Source organism: Melozone crissalis, unplaced genomic scaffold (assembly GCF_028551555.1).
Source record: "Melozone crissalis strain CALT ecotype California unplaced genomic scaffold, PUWL_Pcris_2 ptg000057l_1, whole genome shotgun sequence".
NCBI classification, from domain to species: domain Eukaryota; kingdom Metazoa; phylum Chordata; class Aves; order Passeriformes; family Passerellidae; genus Melozone; species Melozone crissalis.
In genome coordinates, this window is record NW_026535835.1 from 11,136,946 (window position 1) to 11,156,094 (window position 19,149).

General features: G+C 47.5%; 1 protein-coding gene across 1 annotated transcript; it reads left to right on the forward strand.

Moving 5' to 3' along the window:
- Window positions 1-561: 561 nt before the first annotated feature.
- On the forward strand, window positions 562-18,293 carry VEZF1 (vascular endothelial zinc finger 1). The gene is made up of 7 exons (XM_054287376.1): window positions 562-634; window positions 5,913-6,610; window positions 7,320-7,383; window positions 8,367-8,550; window positions 9,963-10,187; window positions 12,287-12,331; window positions 12,682-18,293. Exons 1-7 carry the CDS (start codon window positions 602-604, stop codon window positions 13,107-13,109), a joined length of 1,677 nt encoding a protein of 558 aa, XP_054143351.1. The 5' UTR covers window positions 562-601; the 3' UTR covers window positions 13,110-18,293.
- The last annotated feature ends 856 nt before the right edge of the window (window positions 18,294-19,149 follow it).

Below are 19,149 nucleotides of genomic sequence, written 5' to 3' on the forward strand. Positions count from 1 at the left end.
CCGCCCGCCCGCACCCGCGGGCGAAGCCGCCCCCCGCCGCCCCCGCGGCTCCCTCCCTCCCTGCCGGCGCGGCGGGCGGGGGCGGCGGGCGGGCGGGGAGAAGGGGCGGGCGGGCGGCTCGGCGGCCCCGGGGCCGAGCCGGGGCGGGCGGCGGCGGCGGCCCCGGACACCTCGGCCGCTCCTCCATCTTCTCTCGCCACAGCTCGGCTTCCCCAGCCCGGGACCGGCCCATTGCCAGCCCCGCGGGGGGGGCGGCCGGCCCGCCGCGCCGCCCCGGCCCCGCCGCCCGCGCCGCCGCCTCGCCGCGCCGCCCCGGGCCCGCCGCCCGCCCCGCGGCGAGGGGAGCGGCGGGGGCGGCGCCGCGGCCGCCCGGGCCATCGCCGCCCCGCCGGGACGCCGCGCCGCCGCCTCCCCCCTCTGGGCCGCAGTGGTGCAGCCCGAGGTTAGCGGAAGCGGCCGCTCGGCGCTGCCATGTTGAGCCGCCGCCGCCGCCGCCGCTTTGTTGTCGGCTCCATGTAGCTGCGGCCCGGGGGAGGGAGCGACGGGGGGACCGCCCGCCGCAGCCGCCGCCGCCGCCGCCCGGGGCCGCGCCGCCCCCGCCATGGAGGCCAACTGGACCGCGTTCCTCTTTCAGGTGAGGCCCCGCGGCGGCGGCGCTGCCCGCGCCCCCCCTCTCTCCCTCCCTCCCTCACGGCCGCGGCCCCGCCGGTCCCCGCCGGGCCGGGCTGTCACTCAGCGCGGCCGCCCGGCCCCCGCCCGCCCCTGGCCCGGCCCGGCCCGGCCCGACCCGGCCCGCCGGGCAGCGCCTCACCGGCCCTGCGGCTCCGCTTCTCCCTCCTTCCCTCCTGCACTTTCTCCCTCCGCCGCCGCCCCGCAGCGCGCTCCCTTCCCGCTTTCATTACAAACCTCCGATATTCGTATTTGTTTTTTATTTTTATTTTTTCCTCCGCAAAACATGAGATCGCGCTTTATTATTTTTTTTTTTGGTGTTTGCTTGTTTTTCTCTCCCCCCTCGTCTAAAGAGACAAACAACAACAGAAAAAAAAAAGCCACGAACAAAAAAAAAAAAAAAAAAAACAACAACCCCCAAGCTTCCACCGGGCTCCAACAAAAACCCCGATGGAACAAACGCCGTGTCTGGGAGAATAAATTAATCCCTCTTTAAACAGCCTGACTCAGGGCCGGCTGACGAGGGAGCTTGTTTTCTTTTAAAATAGGACGCGAGCGGGCCGGATTTCTGTAAAAACTGGCGAAATCTAACGGGAATGGGGAGGAATAGGGACGGTGGAGCGTGCAACCCCTCCCTTTGCCAACTGAGTCACAATTTTCCCCCTTTCTGTCGGTGAAAGACTGTCTTAAAAACACCGCTGTTTATGTAATTCCGGAGAAAATCCAATGTACCAGAAAAAAAAAAAATCTAAAAAAAAGAAATCTTTGCCTGGCTTTTGTGAGCCTCGCGAGCCCTTTCTCACCAGATTGTTTTCTCCCGGATTTTTTTTTTTTTTTTTTTTGCGCTGGAAAACATAAAATGTGTGATTGCAGCAGCAGCAGCGGAGGGAAAAAAAAAAAAAAAAAAGCGCCCAGCACATCACCTTTCTCAAGGTAAAATAATCCTCTTTGCACGTTCCCGGTGGCGGCCGCTCGCTTCCTCACTGTCCTCGGAATTAAACCCAGACCCAACCCGTGACACGAGTTTGAAAACCTGAGTTGAATGAATAAATCCGCCAAGAGCAAGAGCGAGCACCATTCCTTTAGGGAGGAAAAAATCGTCCCTTGCAAGTAGCGAGGGATGAGTCACTCGCTCGGGTTCCGTGCCTCGGAAAACACGCCGGGAATGTTCCGGGGAGCCGGTACCGGGAGCTGGGCGCTGCGTTTGCCGCCTTTTCCTGGGGGATGCGGGCGATGCCATCGGCTTGGGCTGAGGTCTGGTGAATTATTTCTCACTCTAGTGGGCAGTTGTGATTCGCACGTAGGAAACTTCACGCTAAGAAGTTAATCTCCTTAGTTTAGGGCCATCTCCCTCCGAGCCGGGGCTGCTTTAGTGCCTTGCTGCCTCCCAGCTGAGCGTTTTCCAGGGGAAATTTTTCCTGGGCTGGCAGGACTGTATTGCAGCAGGCTGAGAAATGCCAAGTAATGCTTCAAGTACGTGTCCAGCTCCTCGCTGCTCGTCCGTGCTTTTCTGAAGGTGCTGAGTTTTGAAGTAGTGATGTCACACGCTGATTTAGGAGTCAGCTTTGCTGCTTTTAATTAAGGAGTCAGCAGTTCGCTTTCCGAACGTGCGGCTCGGAAGCATCTTCATAAAACTGTGACGTGGAAATTTTCCTCCGATTTTTTTTTTTTCTCTCTCTAAATAATAAAGCTTTCAGAGCTCCTAACAAATGCTGGATATTGTTTCTTGAGTGGTTTTGTTAGAATCAATGATTTGGGGTGCGAGCGTGCCAATGCACCCAGCAGAAAGCAGCACTGAGGTAGTCCTGATGTGACTTTCATTTTTCTTCTTCCCATTCTCACAGCAGCACGTCAGCCCCGATCCAGCTGATTAGTTAAAACTAGTTAAAAAGCGTGGATTTAAAAGCCTGTCCCCAGTGTCAGTTAAATAACAAATGGAAGTGACTGAATATTCACACTTGTTCTTCCTGGGGGGAGTGTTAAACCAAGTGTGCGTTCCAGCTGGGACGGGATTCCTAAGGGACAGCTTAATATGTGGAATATAAAGTTGTAATTTTTAGCCAAATGTTTTCAGAGGAGGTTTCAATGTCTTAATTTTAGTCCTGTGGCAGTGGGCTGTGGGACTGTAAACCGTTCCTTCCAAATAAGTTGTTTGATTGTTTTTAGGTGGCATTTTGATGAATTGTATCCCTTTCTAAAGAAACAATCGTGCTACTGAATAAGCAGTTCTTGTTTGGATCTTCTTAGTCCCCAAAATGCATAGTTGGAAAGCTGCTTTTAGGATGTGCTCGGGAAGTGAAAGTTGTATCTGTTAATGTGAGGAGGACTCATCCATCAGATGGAGTGTTCAAGATATGACTCATGCTAATTTGTTGCTCTCACATTAAGGCTGAAGCACAAAAATATTTTAGCCTCTGGCATTGGAAGTTCACAATGCCACATCCTACACTCTGGGTCACGAATTGCGGGGTTTTTTGTTTACTGCCCCCCCAGGAGAGAAGGAATTAGTGACAGAACAAGGGGATTTTGCAGGAGAGCCTGTCCCAGGCCATCAAAATATCTCCAAAATGTTGACTTGACGTTAATGCTGGGTGAAGTAAAGCCGTGGTCGGAGCCTGCATAACTGCGCCTGCCAGAGGCGTGCAGCAGGTGCTGGCTTCCCTTCTCCAACAGGGAGTTAAAAAAATGCTGCCTGATCCTTTTTTAAAAGGCTTTAACAGCCCTTGGAAACTGAGGAGCACAGCTCAGGGCAGAGGGGCTGTGAGGAGCACGCTGCTGCAAATAATGCTGGCTCCCTCAGAACCAGGATAAGCACACTTACATAAGCAGCAGCTCCACAGCCTGTCGCTTGATGAATATACATTGTTTTATGTCCACTGTCTCCATCAGATCTGTAGGAATAAGTGCATCATTACCTTGAAGTGCTGACAATTCTTTGAGGCTTAAAAATATCCATAAACTGCCTAAGTTTGAACCTTGTCCAAAGGATTTGGGCTCTCCATTATCCGATCTGCTAGCTCTGCCTTTGAAATTGTATCTCTGGAGCTATCATTGGGTGCTCTGCAGTGTCTTCTGGTGCAGTTTAACAACATTGTTTAATGCCGATTTCAAGTTGTAAAACATTTCAGAATTTTTTGAAGTTAAAATTGTGTTGAAGTCCACAACTTGCTCAGTATTGTGCTGTCGGTGTGTATCGTGCAAACTCTTATTTTCATGCAATGTAGAAGTGTCAAAACCTTTTTAAAAACATGGAAAATAAAAGGTTGAAAATGCACAATTGTCACTGAAGTCAGGGAAAAGTTTAATGGAGCTGCTGGGGCTTGTGCCATGCCCTGATTTAGCAGCGTCGCCTCCAGGAGAGTTGTGGATGCAGCTTTTCAGCAGTCGCTGCCTGGAATAAACCAGCCCCTGGGGCTGTTGTTTGGGGTGGCTGCTGTGGCCAGGCAGGTGTGCTAATATCCAGCCTACCTGTTGCATCCTGAGCTTCAGCACAGAGGGATCTAAAAAGCAGATACAGATGGACAGCCTGGCCTGGCTCCTCATGCTTCCCACAAGTTTTGTCTCCTGTCAGTGTCCTGTCAGGAGTCCAGGCTTTCTCCTGTGAACTGTTATCCTGTCAGATAGGCTTGGAGTGTTTGGGAGCTTGTATTCCTTCCCACGTGGGTTAGTGTTGGTATCCACCCATGGCTTTTATCCAAAGATCAGCAGCATCACGCTCCCCAAAAGTGAGATTGGAGTGATGCAGGAGCTGCCCCACAGCAAGGGAGAGGTGCTCTGGGGGGGCTGCAGTCCCTGCTGCGATCCAGGCAGGCAAAGCACCCAGGATACAACTAGGAAAACAGCCCAAAGTGAGCTTCTAGAAATACTGGCTTGTCCAGAGGACGTGTTGAAATGGATTCCCATGGGAAGAGCACTAGCCTGAGTGTGCTTCCCAGCACTGTCCACCCAACAGATGTAAAAGTAGACAGGTCAGGGTCGTGCACTGGCACAGTGTTTCATTCAGCTCTCACAGCTTTGAGTCATGTTACTCTGTGAGGAAAGCCATAGGAAAGGATCCTGGAGGGCTGCAGTACCGATCTGATGGGAATGCAAGTTTCCCCAAACTCAGCTTCAGGCCTGGCACGCTGCGTTACTAACGAGCCTGATTTAAAACTGGTCTGATGAGACTGAGGCACATCTTGAATACAGATGCACTTAAACTGGCTTAAGGTGCTGGAGTGATTTATTTTAATGCTCCATTAGGCTGAATTGGTCTGTGTGGTTTCTAAACCACATTAAAATTGTATCTGCCAGGGTTTTGTCCCAGTCTGACTGGATGAGTTTTAATAACAGTGTTTCTGCCTTAGAATAACCACGCGTGGTGCAGGCTGCAGCTCAGCTGAGCGCTGCTGCCTGCGGGCCCCCCTTCCCTTCCCTGGAGCTGCTGCCACACATTCTGTAGTTCAGAGTTAGTTGGTATTGGCTGCTTTCAGACAGCTTTCAGGGCTTATTCCCAACACCCCGAACCGCGTTCTCCAGCATCTCTAGATGTCTCCCAGTGTGTATCGATCAGCTTCTCTTCCCAGCACAAAGTAGCTGCTGACGAAGAGAAAAAGGCCCTGCCGCTATTCTTGTTAGTTCCAGACGCAGAGAACACAGTGGTCAGTGGATAAATGCATCAGGAACCTGCTAAATATAGAGATGTGGCTTTAGACAGCTCCCGATTCCAGTTGCTTTGGTTTCAGAGCTGGCACAGGGGTATGAACACTGTTTAAATAAGACGCCTTATCGCATCCTGGCTCTCTGTGCCTGCGGTTCAGTTCTCAGTGTGCACTAAGCTCGGCTTAAAGGTGGGGCCTTATTTTGCAACTCCTGTCAGTACCTTCATCCTCTCCAGAGATAGTCCTGATGTGCCATCTGATACGATCATTAGCAAAATGAGTTATCTGTTATGTAAAGATGAAATGCTCTTATTAAAAGATCTGACAAGCACCTAGTTGTCTTCTGTAAAAAGTTGCCCTCCAGAAACTGAATAATTCCTTGATTGTTGTGCTGTGTCCTACACCTACCACAGGGTCTGCACAGCCAGGGCATTTACAGCGCGAGCGGTTTATCTTGTCCAAAACCAGCATTATGTAACCTTCCCCTGTTGTTCCTTCCGTGGCTTTTGGTCCAGAATGTGCTTCCCTGTCGTTTGTAAATGTTCTCACCGTGCCAGAGCGAGCACCCATCCAGAGAATTTAAGTGTGAATGTTTGGTTTTAGGCACACGAAGCCTCCCATCACCAACAGCAGGCAGCACAGAACAGTTTGTTGCCTCTCCTGAGCTCTGCTGTTGAGCCGCCCGATCAGAAGCCGATTCTGCCCTTACCAATAACGCAGAAACCTCAGCCCGCACCAGAAACATTAAAGGATGCTATTGTTGGGATTAAAAAGGAAAAACCTAAAACCTCCTTTGTGTGCACTTACTGCAGCAAAGCTTTCAGGGACAGCTACCATTTGAGGCGTCACGAGTCCTGCCACACAGGGATAAAGTTAGTGTCACGGCCAAAGAAAACTCCCACCACAATGGTGCCCCTTATCTCGACCATCGCTGGTGACAACAGCCGGAGTTCGCTGGTTTCGACCATCGCAGGCATCCTGTCCACTGTCACTACGTCTTCCTCCGCCACCAACCCCAGCAGCAGCGCCGGCGCCACGGCCATGGCGGTGACGCAGACGGTGAAGAAGCCCAGCAAGCCCGTGAAGAAGAACCACGCCTGTGAGATGTGTGGGAAGGCCTTCAGGGACGTCTACCACCTCAACCGGCACAAGCTGTCCCACTCGGACGAGAAACCCTTCGAATGTCCCATTTGCAATCAGCGCTTCAAGAGAAAGGATCGCATGACCTACCACGTGAGGTCTCACGAAGGTGGCATCACCAAACCCTACACCTGCGGGGTGTGTGGAAAAGGCTTCTCAAGGTACCACCCGGCAAACCCCAGGCGTGCTGCGCTGTTGGCTTTTTGTGAGCGAGAAGGGTTAAGCTGTGGTAGTGAGGAGCTGGGAGAGCCAAACTTCTGAGGAGATTGGTGAGGGGCTGAAGAGCCTTGTCTGCAGTTAGGGTGGGGGAGTCTCCATCTGAGCAAGGTTAGCAGTGGCCAGAAGTGGGCACTTTTATAGGAGAGTGGTTTGAAATGGTTTCTCGACCTCATCCAGGGCCCATAAGATGTGTGTCTGTGTCACTGGGGGTGGGCACAGAGCCCCTTCAGCAGCCTTTGCCGTGGTCTGTGAATGGGACAGGGCAGAGGAGCTGTCACCTGCTCTTACAGCAGGGTGGAGGGACAGCACAGGGGGAGCTTGCACTGCTGCCAGCCCTGTTTGTACCTGTGCTTGCAACAGAGAAAACTTCAACCTTTAGAGCTGTTGCGCTCTCACCTTTACACAAGGTGTGACCAAACGTGCCTTTGCCAGGTGTGTGAGGAGAAGAGGGTTAAGCTTTAAACCACAGGCTGGTTCTAAGCTGTGAGGTGTTGCAGTGGAGCCCCTGGTAGGTGAGGGAAGGGATTTCTCCTGGCTGTCAGAGGGATGGGGCTGCAGGGAGTGAGCTCGGTGTCAGCTCTGCTAGCCAAGCTGTCCTGGCTCTGTGTGTGTAACACTGTGCACTTTTCTCCTGTTCTCTCTTTCTTGCAGGCCTGATCATTTAAGCTGTCACGTTAAACATGTTCACTCAACAGAGAGACCCTTCAAATGCCAAGTAAGGGCTGAAATGGTTTGTTAAGAGCAATACCTTATTGTGTCAGTGGTACTCAGGTGAATCTTTCCAGAGCTGTATTTACTCACGGACTTTTGAAAAGGAAGTTTAGGAGTAAAGCCACATTTGCTGCCACCACACCACAGTGCTGGAGTTCTGGTGGAACTTTAAAAAGATACCATGGTTGCTTTTTTAGGAAGATTAGAGGCTTTTTGCTTTCTTGGAGAACAGTATAGTTGCTCTGTTTTACCATATGCTTAACTTAGTAGTGGGATTGTAGCAGCATCCTCAGCTTAGTGCTCATTTCTGGGGTAATGTGTGCAGTGTGTTTCTCAGCATGTTCAAATGAAATGTCTTTCTCAGCACTTCTATTTAAAATGGGTGGGAATGGTTGATTCTGGATCTGTTATTTTGCTGGAAGGGGAAAGCAAGTTGTCCTAAGTTGATGACTGAGACTAGGTGAAATAATTTGATTGCCCTTGAACAATTAACTGTTTTGCTTGGAATATCCATGCTTATTCCAACCTGTTTCAGTGACTCATCTTATTAAATAAAATCCTTGGATAAAAAGAATAGTGTTAGGAAAAGGTTTTCTTTCCTTGTTCTGGGTGGGAACAGAAGTGATTGAGCAGTGTAAGGTACCAAGTTCATATTTGTACAGTAAAATTACGTTAGAAACCAACTTTGCCTATTGTAGCTGTTTTTTACCAGCTCCCTCTTGCATTGGTGGTGGGTAAGGCAACCCACTGTTTTCAGAAAGCTCAAGCAGTGTAGAATATGATTTTTGTCCTGATTGTCTCAGAAGCAAATTCCATTCCCAGTCTCTGCTGAGTAGTTTGATTTTTGTTTCTCTATAAATGCAGGTAAAAGTTAAAGTTGTCGATGCGCTTAGGATACTGTTAGGAGCTGCCAGGCTCCCAGAGGGCCTGTGGGTGCTGCTGTGCTGCTCTGTGTGCCCCTCAAGTGTAACTTTGTCCTCCCTCTAGACGTGCACTGCTGCCTTTGCCACCAAAGACAGACTGCGGACACACATGGTGCGCCATGAAGGAAAGGTATCGTGTAATATCTGTGGTAAACTTCTGAGTGCAGCATATATCACCAGCCACTTAAAGACACACGGGCAGAGCCAAAGTATCAACTGTAATACCTGTAAACAAGGCATCAATAAAAGTAGGTGAACGTTTTACAAACATTTCTAATAACAGTGTGTGTGCAAAGGGAATTGCCTTTGGTGACGTCAAACTCGGCTACGTGTCTGTCAGTCTGGGTGGGCACACCTCCTAAAAGTACATCTGTAGTAACACGATGTGCTTCAGCTCGAGAATTGGCATGTGTGGAGTTGGTTTGCTGCACGAGTGTGCCCTCATCCCTTGGGAATGCCCTGCAGTTCATGGCAGTGACCCATCTCTTGAAAAGAATTGCCAGGTTTTCAGTGCTACTTCCTGAACTGTGCAGGTCTAAAAGCCCAACAGATAGTCTGGAGATTTTAGACTATTTAGGAACTGCTAAGCTTTGCCAGGTTTCAGGTCTGAAGCCTCATCCAAAGCTCATTGAAATCAGGAGAAAGATTTCTCTGCTTTCTCTGAGCTTTGACCCTGGGGCTCAGTGTTTCCTCCCTCAGGCAGCAGCTGACAAGAAAAGGATTTAAATCCAGCCCTGATAGGTTTTGGGCATTAATGGCATCTGACTGGTGTTGTGCAGGAGGTCAGATGAGATGTTTGTAATAGCTCCTTCTAGACTTAAACTCTGGACCTCGGAATGTCTAGCAAGCAAATGAAGACTTGACTTTCAAATTTTCCCTATTAAAATACCTGTAACTTAAGTTAACCCTGCATGGTTAGTAATGTAAAACGGGTTTTCAGAGGAATAAAGAGGCAGAAGTAAGGAATGTCTTTGGAAACTTTGTCCTTAAAGCCTTTAAACTGTATTAATTTGCAACATCTTTGCAGTTCCTGTTACTCCTGGATAATTTGAAGGTACTGGGAATGTCTGAAATGCCTGATTGTTGAGCTTAGTAGGAAATTTGGATGTGATGTATTTTTCAAGGGTAGGGTTACAACTCTGGCTTCCCAGTCCAGTTTGGTGGTGCTAAGCCAGTTCACATGAGGCATTTTGAGCAGTTGTTAGAGGTGGAAATGGTGAGCTGTACTGGGGCCAGAGAGTACCCAGTTCTCTGATGTAAACTGACATTTTTAAGTTATACTTGCAATAAAAAGTAAAAAGGTTTTTTTTATTTTTCATTCTTAAGCTGGAGCTAAAGTTTAGCAAAAGTGGATTCAGTTTGAGTTCTAGAGACTAATTGGAGTCTTTAATTTCATTCTTCCTAAATACAAAGTAAATAATGACAAGTCTGGTTTTAGCACTTAAAGTAGGTGTTCTTGACTTAAGTTTTGGTTTTTAGCTCTTGGAAAAGTAGTTTTATGGAGCACAGAATTAATGATACTGTTTTAAACACCTCTGTGATTTTGTTCTCGGAATCCTGTGAGATTCCACATGCTCCTTGTAGAAGTTGCCTTTGTGATCTCAGCAGAAAACAGAGTAACTTTTCAAGGTGAATTTGTGTTCTTACTTGATTGGCATAGCATGCATGAGTGAAGAGACCAGCAACCAGAAACAGCAACAGCAGCAGCAACAGCAGCAACAACAGCAACAGCAGCAGCAGCAGCAGCAGCAGCAACAACAACAGCAGCAACAGCAGCAGCAGCAGCAGCAACAGCAGCAGCAGCAGCAGCACGTAACAAGTTGGCCTGGAAAGCAGGTAGAGACCCTGAGATTGTGGGAAGAGGCCGTCAAAGCCAGGAAGAAAGGTAAACCAAAGCAATATTGACGTGGCTGGTTTGGTGAGGTGGGGTTCACAGTCATACAGGGAGTGTGAGGTGTCAGGAAGGATGTCTTACATGACAGTTTCATTCTTAGAAGTCATAGCTAAGAGAGAACAGGAGGAAACAGCCCCGGAGAAGGGTGTGTTAAATGACCTGCTCATGATTTACTCCTTGGTGTCTGTGTCCCTAGAGCCATCAGTTAGAGGGAGCTTGTGTCTGCTCCAGCAGGAGTGGGGGCTTGGGCTTGCATGTGGCTTTTGGCTGTGCTTGTGCTTATTTACCCTGTTCTGCTGTCTGTGTGCACACACACACCCCCACACACACACACCACATACACACACCACATACACACACCCACAGACACCCCTGCATCAGCACCAGGGTGCCTGTGGGTGCTTTCTGTGTCCTGTTCATCTTGTCTCACCAATTTATTCCATCTGCTCTATCATCATGGAGCTGTCTTTGCATGTAGTTTTCTGGACCTCAGAGAGCTCTTTCTCTCTCTCTCTCTCCCTGTCTGTTGCTTTGTTTCATTACAAACTGAGGTAATCACTGATGCTGTTTCTCATCAGGGCTGGCTCACAGCTTACCTCTACCTGTGCTGCTGTAGTTGCAGTGGGATTGCTGTTGTTGGTCATTGTGGCAGTTTGGAGGGAACAGATTGTTTCAGTTTAGTGGGTTTGGGATACAGTAGTTTAAATTCTCCCCTTACTGCTGCTTATTTGTTTCACAACAGTTTGATTATTAATGCCCATCATGTGACTTCATGGATTACATGTTTTAGAAGTTCTTAATGACCACTGCTTACTGCTTTTTCACTGGCTGGTTTTAGGAATGGTTTTGACTCACCTTATTGTTTCCTTTTCTCTCAACCTTCCTTTCAGTTCTTCAATCTGTTTTTGTTTTCTAGGTTCTTGTTTGTGTTTTAGGCTGCTTGTTCCTTTCCCCTTGTTATGCCAGTAATTGAATTCTGTGATCAGACAGTGCAGAAACAGCTTATTCATGTTAAAATGCAGTGATAACAGAAACATTACATATCATCAGGCTACTAAATAGATAAAGCAAATGATGTTTGATTTAGAAAATCACTGAGAATTATTTTCTGCTTGTTCTTTCCTATGTCGTGTTTCCTTTTCCTTTCTTATGTTGAATATGCTTTAACAGAACGGTGGTTTGGGGCAGGAGGGGGTGAGGGAGGTGGGTGGGTGACAGTGGTGTCACACTGGTGCTTTTAGCTTAGCTTAACTGGGGAAGGGGCAGGGGTGGGCTGTGTCTTTGGGTGTGACTGTGCTTGGAGGTGAAGTTAGACCAGTCAGTGCCATGCTTGAGCTGCTCTTTCCATGCTGGTTCTCCTGTGCTAGCTCCACTTGTGGTGGCTTTACAACACTAGATGGGATTTTTTTTTTTGGTCTAGTACAATTTATTTTCACAATTTTTATTTTATTTTTTTTCACTCTTTCCCTTCCTCTCCACCCCTCCTAGCTATGGACTTTGAAGAACCAACAGTAACCCTTGAATGGGGCTAATGTTGCTTTCAAAGTTAATTTGTATTGCCCCAGAGGCAAAGCGGACTCTTTGCTCCTGGCTTACCTCTGACACACGGGTGTAACTGAGCTTGGGGTCCTGCCCTACAGATGTGGAAGCAGACACGGCTTAGTGGCGTTGGTGCAGAGTGCATTTCCCAGTTTCTGTAGCAGCCCGCCCTTCCCCTCCCTCCCTCCCTCCCTCCCTCCCTCCCTCCCGGTGTGGGTAGCCGGCAGGTGGTGCTGATGGATGTGCAGCGATTCCCGTCCCCTCCCCGCTCCCAGCCCGGCCTCCTGGGTCTCCCTTGCTCTGCACCTCAGTCCTGCTTGCTGCAAACCCCCCCAAACCCCCCAAACCAACGTGGTGTGGAGCTGGAGCTTGTGTGAAAGCTGAGGAGCTGATGGGGCTTGAGGGATGTGCTGCTGGGGTAGCCTTGAAGTAGAGGTACTGTGAGCAGTGGAGCAGTTTGGTAGCAATAATTAAGACTGAAATAAGCAGGTAAATATTGAAACGAGCTTTGCTTATCAGTCCCTAATAATGACTTTTTAAAACCTTCACAGAATGTCAGTTCACCTTTGAGAAGGCTATAGAGTACGTACCATTCGGTATGTACACTCTCTCTATTTCTACTGTTCCTCTTGGGAGGATGTGTTTGATTGTACAATACTGTTTTTATGAACATGGAAAAACCCTCTTGCTAAGACAACCTCACTTGACTTCTCAGGGAAAAAAAACCCTCACTTGAAATGATGTGCATGAGAGTTTGTGTTTCCTGTAGGCTATAGAATGTTAACAGTTTTAACTTACTAATAATACCTAAAGAAAATGATTCCAGAATTTGTACCCGTTCTTGTTCGGTTTTTGGGTTTTTTGTTTTGTTTTGTTTTGTTTAAATCTCGTCCATGGTTTTTTTATGTGTTAAAAACTTTTTGTCTTTTTTATGTCTCATTTTTAGAAGCTGCTAACTTGTGCCAAACCTCCACTGCTGCTACTACGCCTGTGACTCTTACTACTCCATTCAATATAACGTCCTCTGTGGCTTCTGGGACTATCACAAACCCAGTCACAGTGGCAGCTGCAATGAGCATGAGAAGTCCAGTAAATGTATCAAGTGCAGTTAATATTTCCAGTCCGATGAACTTAGGGCATCCTGTAACCATAACCAGTCCTCTGTCCATGACCTCTCCATTAACGCTCACCACCCCGGTGAACCTGCCCACCCCGGTGACCGCTCCAGTGAACATAGCGCACCCCGTCACCATCACGTCCCCCATGAACCTGCCCACCCCCATGACGCTGGCTGGCCCCCTCAACATAGCCATGAGACCAGTGGAGAGCATGCCTTTCCTGCCCCAGGCCTTGCCCACCTCTCCTCCCTGGTAAACAAGTTCTAAACAGTATTAAAAAGGATTAAAATGGAATCCTTACCAGCAGTTCTTTTTTGGGTTTTGTTTGGTTGGGTTTTTTTTTTTTTTGTTTTGTTTTGTTTTGTTTTTGTTCTGTTGGGTTTTTTTTGTTTTGTTTTGTTTTAGTTAATAATAAATTCAGATTAAGACACTGGGGCAACACCATCAGAGACCACAGTAGCATCTTCCCCTTGATTTGGCTCACATGGTTCAGGCTTGAGTTTCACTGGAGCACTTCATTTAAACTAAGTTTTACATTGTAGCTGACTGATGCTGAATTAGAGCAGATACTTATTTGCCAGAGTTTTAAAAAAAAGCAAAAAATACCAAAAAAAAAAAGGTAATTAAAAATCCAATTTCATGTTTTATCCCCTCAAATTATAACTTAGAAAATTATTTTAATCTAAACACTAGCGAAGACCCCTCTGTATCTGTGACAGGGTGGATGGCTCATTTTAACCTGCCAGGCAAGTCCACTGTTTCTGAGCTAGTGTAGAACCTTTGTCTGTGTTGATGTTTTGTTTTTTTTTTTTTTTTTAATGAGTAAATGCATTACAATGTTGTCATTTAAAAAAAAATGCATTTTTGGAGAAAATATGCATTTTACCTTTGGGAATATGGTAATTTCAGGCAGCATTCCCTATGGGAAAGGTGATACCAGCTCTGATATGCAAAGCATATGATAACTTATCATTCTAACTTCAACATATAATAGGGATTGTGACCTGATATTTGGAGATGTAAATATTACCCAACATATTACCCTAAGGGAATAGAGCATTGTAGTCAACATTTTTTAAAAAAAAACCTGTTATTGTTTGGTGAGAAACAGCCATGGCTGACAGAAGAGGAGTCGAAATGTAAACATGGTCTCTGAACAGTCAGACCCCCATGGGACTCTTATCTAGGAGCAAAAGGAGTGCTTGGAAACTTAAGGAAAATTGCTTTAAGCTGGAAGATTCTGGAGGCCCTGGGTGTGATTTTTATGCCCTCTGCCTCCCAGTCAGAGCCTGCTGATGTTTCAGCAGGGGACAGACGTGTTAGTTGTTCACTAGAAGTTTTGTCTTATATTAAATTGTATACAGTTTTTATTCTAACCACTAACTAGGTAGGATGCCCCTCCAGGACAAGCAGAGAGCATCTTTTAATTTCTCCCCTATTTCTTAATCAAGTGTTGTGCAAATCTGTTCAACTTTGTAAATATTTGCAAACATCATCATTTTTACGTTATTCTTCTATTGTGTTAACACATTTCTATCAATTTGTGGGAGTTCTGGGGTGCTGAGCTGTCCAGCCCAGAACTGCTCATAAATGGTCACACATGTTTAAGCTACATGTGCTTTTTTTTCTTAACCTGTTTATCTGTACATAAAGTAGAAAGCAAAGTCTAGGGAAACAGATATACTTTTTAGACTATCATGTCACATATTCACATTTTTAAAACTTTGTTTAAAAAAAAACAAACCCCCCTAAACCCAACCTCTACATTAAATAATAAAAAAAAAAGAGGAAAAAAAAAAAAGAAATTACAGTTGAGATGTTTTTATCTTAATGAAGTTGAGAGCTCTGGAGATTAGCGTGTGCATTTTCACAGAGTGCTAGCAGGACTGCCCAGTCACACTGGACTGCTTCCGTTCCTCCCCGGCCGTGTCCGTGCGAGCAGTGATTGCCAGGCTGCTGGCTCAGGTGACAGGTATCTGTATCCTTACGTGGAACTGTTCTAGGGGCTTGGACTACATAGTAAAACAAAAACAAACAAAAAAATAATAGAGCTTAGTGTAAAATAATTTTATAAATGATCTTTTGTACTTTAGGACATCAAATTGTACAACTTTTGTATATATAAAAGCTTAGGAACTTTCTGTTTAGCAGAAAGGAAACACATTCCTACACTTTTAATGTATATGTTTGTTATAATGTCCATGTAAACATATGCCCTATGTTTGTGCCTTTTAATTAGTTTGTCTCAATAAACAAAAATGTAGAGAAGAATATGTAGCTATGACTTTGTTACCACTGTTCTTACTCCAGGTGTGTAGAGGTCTTTGTTTTGGCCCTGTGTAGAGCCCGGCGTGCACGGCCAGCATGTCCCCAGCCCCGCCGCCCCGGCCCCACTGCCACCTCCGCACCGTCCTGCATGTTGGGACCTGTAGTTCCCCAGCCATCTCTGCCATCCCTGGCCACCACACCGCCTCGCACCAGTCTCCCAAAGTAGGTAGAGCCTTCTGGGTCTGGGTAACCACAGCGATGACCCTTAGGTGAAATTTGGGTATCCCTGAGCTTAAAAAAAAACAAAAAGAGAACAACAGCATTAAAAGCCAATATGAAAATGTGTACTAGAAGTGGTTATCTATGAATTACTTACAATAAACAGGTGTGAGACTTAATTGTATGTTGTCAATTACTGCAGTATTGACAGTGGGTCCCTTGTACAGCCAGCTGTTATTTTTATCCCAGCAGCGTAGCAGTAGAATAAACACATTAAACACCGGCAAGGAAATTTTTCACCGTGACAGAGGCTTCCCAAACCACTAACCACGGTGCTCTTAGCGTGGCGTAGGAAAAGGGCTGTTTCCTTTTTATTTTATGTTGGTTCTGCTCGACTGTACCTGGTTTATGTCCACAAAGCTGCATTAGCTAATTGTCGACCTGTTTCATTTGTACTTGGGTAAACATTTGCTTTGTACCGTGTATTAATGGGTCCGAGGTGTGCTCCTCTGCTGTCTCAGTGCGGACGTTGCCTTCGCTCTGTAATGCCATCCTTGCAAATACATTAAGCTGTTTTTCTGACAAACAAAAGCTACCTGGTGCAGTAGTTTGTACGACGTGCATGCTCCCTGCTAAGCCGCGTCCGTGCTGGCCGGGGATCCGCCGGCACCTCGCAGAGCGCCGAGTTCAGGCTCTGAGAAAATGGTGGACGTGAAGAACAGATGCTCCTGTTACACCGAGTTAGTTCCTATGCAGCTGATGCGCTTAGCCTAGTTTATTTCATGGAAACTTTTAAGCTGGATGGAATCCAACGTCCAGGGAAGCCTATTGCCGCCGCTGGTTCGAGTGGGGTTTATATCGAGCCCATTCAGGTCTCCGATTGCAAGGAGTTCAATAGGGGGTTTATTTTTCTCCTTCTGAAGTTTCTGTAAGCATTCAGCGTGAGGTGAATGGCTTAGGCCGGCGGCAGCTCGGGAGCTGGATTTTGCCGTGGAAGGATGTGTGCTGTGCAAAGTCAGAGCAGGCAGATGGAGGGCACGGGAAGGCATCCTCGGGGCAAGGAGAGCGCGGGGAGGTGGCCACAGGGACGTAAGTATTGCAGCACGGCCAGCCACGCTGCCAGAAATGGGGTACAGGCTATACTGGGGCTGGCTTGCTCTTTATTGGAACACCCCATCACCTCCAGAGAGTGTTCGGGGTGAAGAGAAGTTTGGGATTCAACCTTCTTTTCAAGCATTACAACTCAGTATTGTAAATTGGGAAAGTTCTGTTCAGTCATGATGGATCAGAGAGAAGCACGTTTTGGTCTCAGCATACAAGTTTAATTCTATTAGCCATTGATACAAATAAAACACTTTTTTCCCCCTCTTACAACAATTTTTTCCTTAGAGAGGCAAAAAGAAAGAAGTATTTAATGTGTTTGCATTTGTCCACAAGAGGTTTAAAGAAAACCACCCAGACCCCAGTAAGCTGCTGAGCTGCAGCAATCCCAGGTTACATAAAGGGGCCGGGGCTGCCGAGGATTAGCCGGGGCATTCCGGGTGCTGATAAGCCTCCAAGTTCTGCCTGCTCTTCCCTCACTTTTATTTTAGAAACAGCCACTCTGAGCCCTATCCTGAAAACTGCCTGGGGTTCATTTTCAAGGCTGTCGGGGTTAGATTCCCACCAAAGAGAGAAAATTGGAATTTAAAGAACGCTCAGGTTGTTCAAGCATCGAGCACTGTGGTAGTTTTTATCTCAGGGTCCCTGCGCAGGAGCTGACTTGTTGAGAAATGAATGACAGTTACTCACTGCTGGGCCCTTCCAAAAACTCCTGCCCTGCTTCATTGGTAGCTTAGTTTATCCATCTCAAAAATAGATTTAACAGTAATTTCAAAAGGCAGCTATTAAAAGCTCCTCAAGTTTTTTAATGCCATTGGGGTTTCAGTGCGTAAGTGGACCTTTTAACCAGTGCTTTTTAGGAGAAAAAGTGTAAGACTAAATCTCCTTGTCTCCTAACTGTCAGAGAATAAAACAAATGAAACCTGATCCCCTTCTACGTATTTGTGTAATTCAGCATGTTTATACTTCTTGCTTATCTTTGGATTGTTCACTCACAGCTCCCAGCGCAGCAGCCGAGGGATGACAGAGGAACTACGTGCTAATTTTTATGTCAAAAATAGCTTTCACCTTTAAAGGCACACGCCTCAGTGGCTGTTTTCTAATTACAAAAGGAATGCCAAAGCTTCTCCCGCGAATCCATTTTACAGCTGTGCTCAGATTGGACTGTCAACCCCTGGTTAAAATTGAGTGCTGAGGTCCTGACCTAGAAACAAACCTTTTTTGGTATTGCTTTGGAAGGAGTGTTTCAGTGCTGAGAGCTGAGCCAGGCTGTCCAGCCAGCTCCCTCCACACGCCTGGCGACAGCCGCAGCCTCCTGTCCCTCCTTCCATCCACTCTGCATCGCCTGGAGCCCCGAGCAGGGCCACTGGGCAGGCCAGGCTGATGAGGCTGAGAATAATACATGTTTTCTTGTTGTTCTTCAGGTTTCTGGGCTAGTCTAGTGCAATGTGTCCCTGCTATGGTGGGGGCTTAGAGCGGGATGAGCTTTGAGTTTCCCTTCCAACCCAAACTGTTCCAGGTTTCTGTGATTTTTAGAAGTCCCAGCTTTTCCTTTAGGGAAGCATCAGTGCTTTCTGAAAACCAGACATTTGGCATCTGCAGTTCAGAGCATTTACAATCACTGCCTCACAAACCGACCCATTTAGTAAAAAATAGGGCATTTTCAGGATGTGTGAAACCTTTTGTTTTCCAGAGAAGTCAGAAATATTCCATTCACCTTTTCACCCAGTTGTTTTCACCAGCTGTCAAGATGAAACCGTTTCTGTTCTGTGTTTTCTGTGCAAGGTTTGTTTTTCAGGGAATTACCAATTTTGTTGGAATTGGCTGAATTAAATTCACTATTTTAACTTTTCATAGTTGTGTATTTCTATGCCCATTTCTTTTTACTTCCTAGCATCATTAGCAGCTAAGATCCAGATCAAAGGGATATAAAATTGCCTGTTTTCCCTGAAACAAGCCTGGATTAGGAGGAGATCGCAGCCGCCAAAGCTCACTGCAAGGCGCTGTGCCTTGAAGAGTCTGATCTGCGCTAACTTGGGGAAGAGAATGATGAGGCACATGTTCAGTGGGCGCTGAAAACCGAAGGTTTGCCTCCAGTATTTCCACTCCTACTCTGTGTTCCCTGTCAGAGCCTTCCACATCTTTACCCAGGACTGCTCATCTCCCAGACACAGATGAAATGATGGATCAGGACAACTCCCAGCACGAAGAGCTGTCCTGTGAGAGCTCTGGCCCATCCCACACCAGTGCTCGGGCTCCCGCAGCCACAGCCGAGCCCCTGAGCAGTCTCTGGCTGTGGCAGGGTGCTGTGGGAGGCCGCGGTGCTCAGCAGTGTGGAGTTCTTCCCGCAGCATGTCTGGAAGGTTTGGAGAGCCGGGAAGGAAGTGGAGGCTCTGAGCTGCTGCTGTTCACGGTCTCGCTCTGGTCTCTGTGGAATGGGAAGTGTCTGCCCTGTGTAAACGGGCTCCTGTAATTTGTAAGAGGAGATCGCTTCCCGTCCCGAGCTGTCAGCCAGAGCGTGCGATACAGGGACGGCTGTTTTCTGTCTGCTCCCAGTGATGCTGGCTTATAACCCGGCTGGGATCTTCAGCTGTGGGGCAGCAGGGCTGTCTCCCCTTCCTTACCACGAGACTGGAGCTCCAGGCTCCAGAAGCCTGGGACTTTCCAAAGGTGTGGAAGAGGCTGAGAGCCAGCCTGGAAATCTGAGA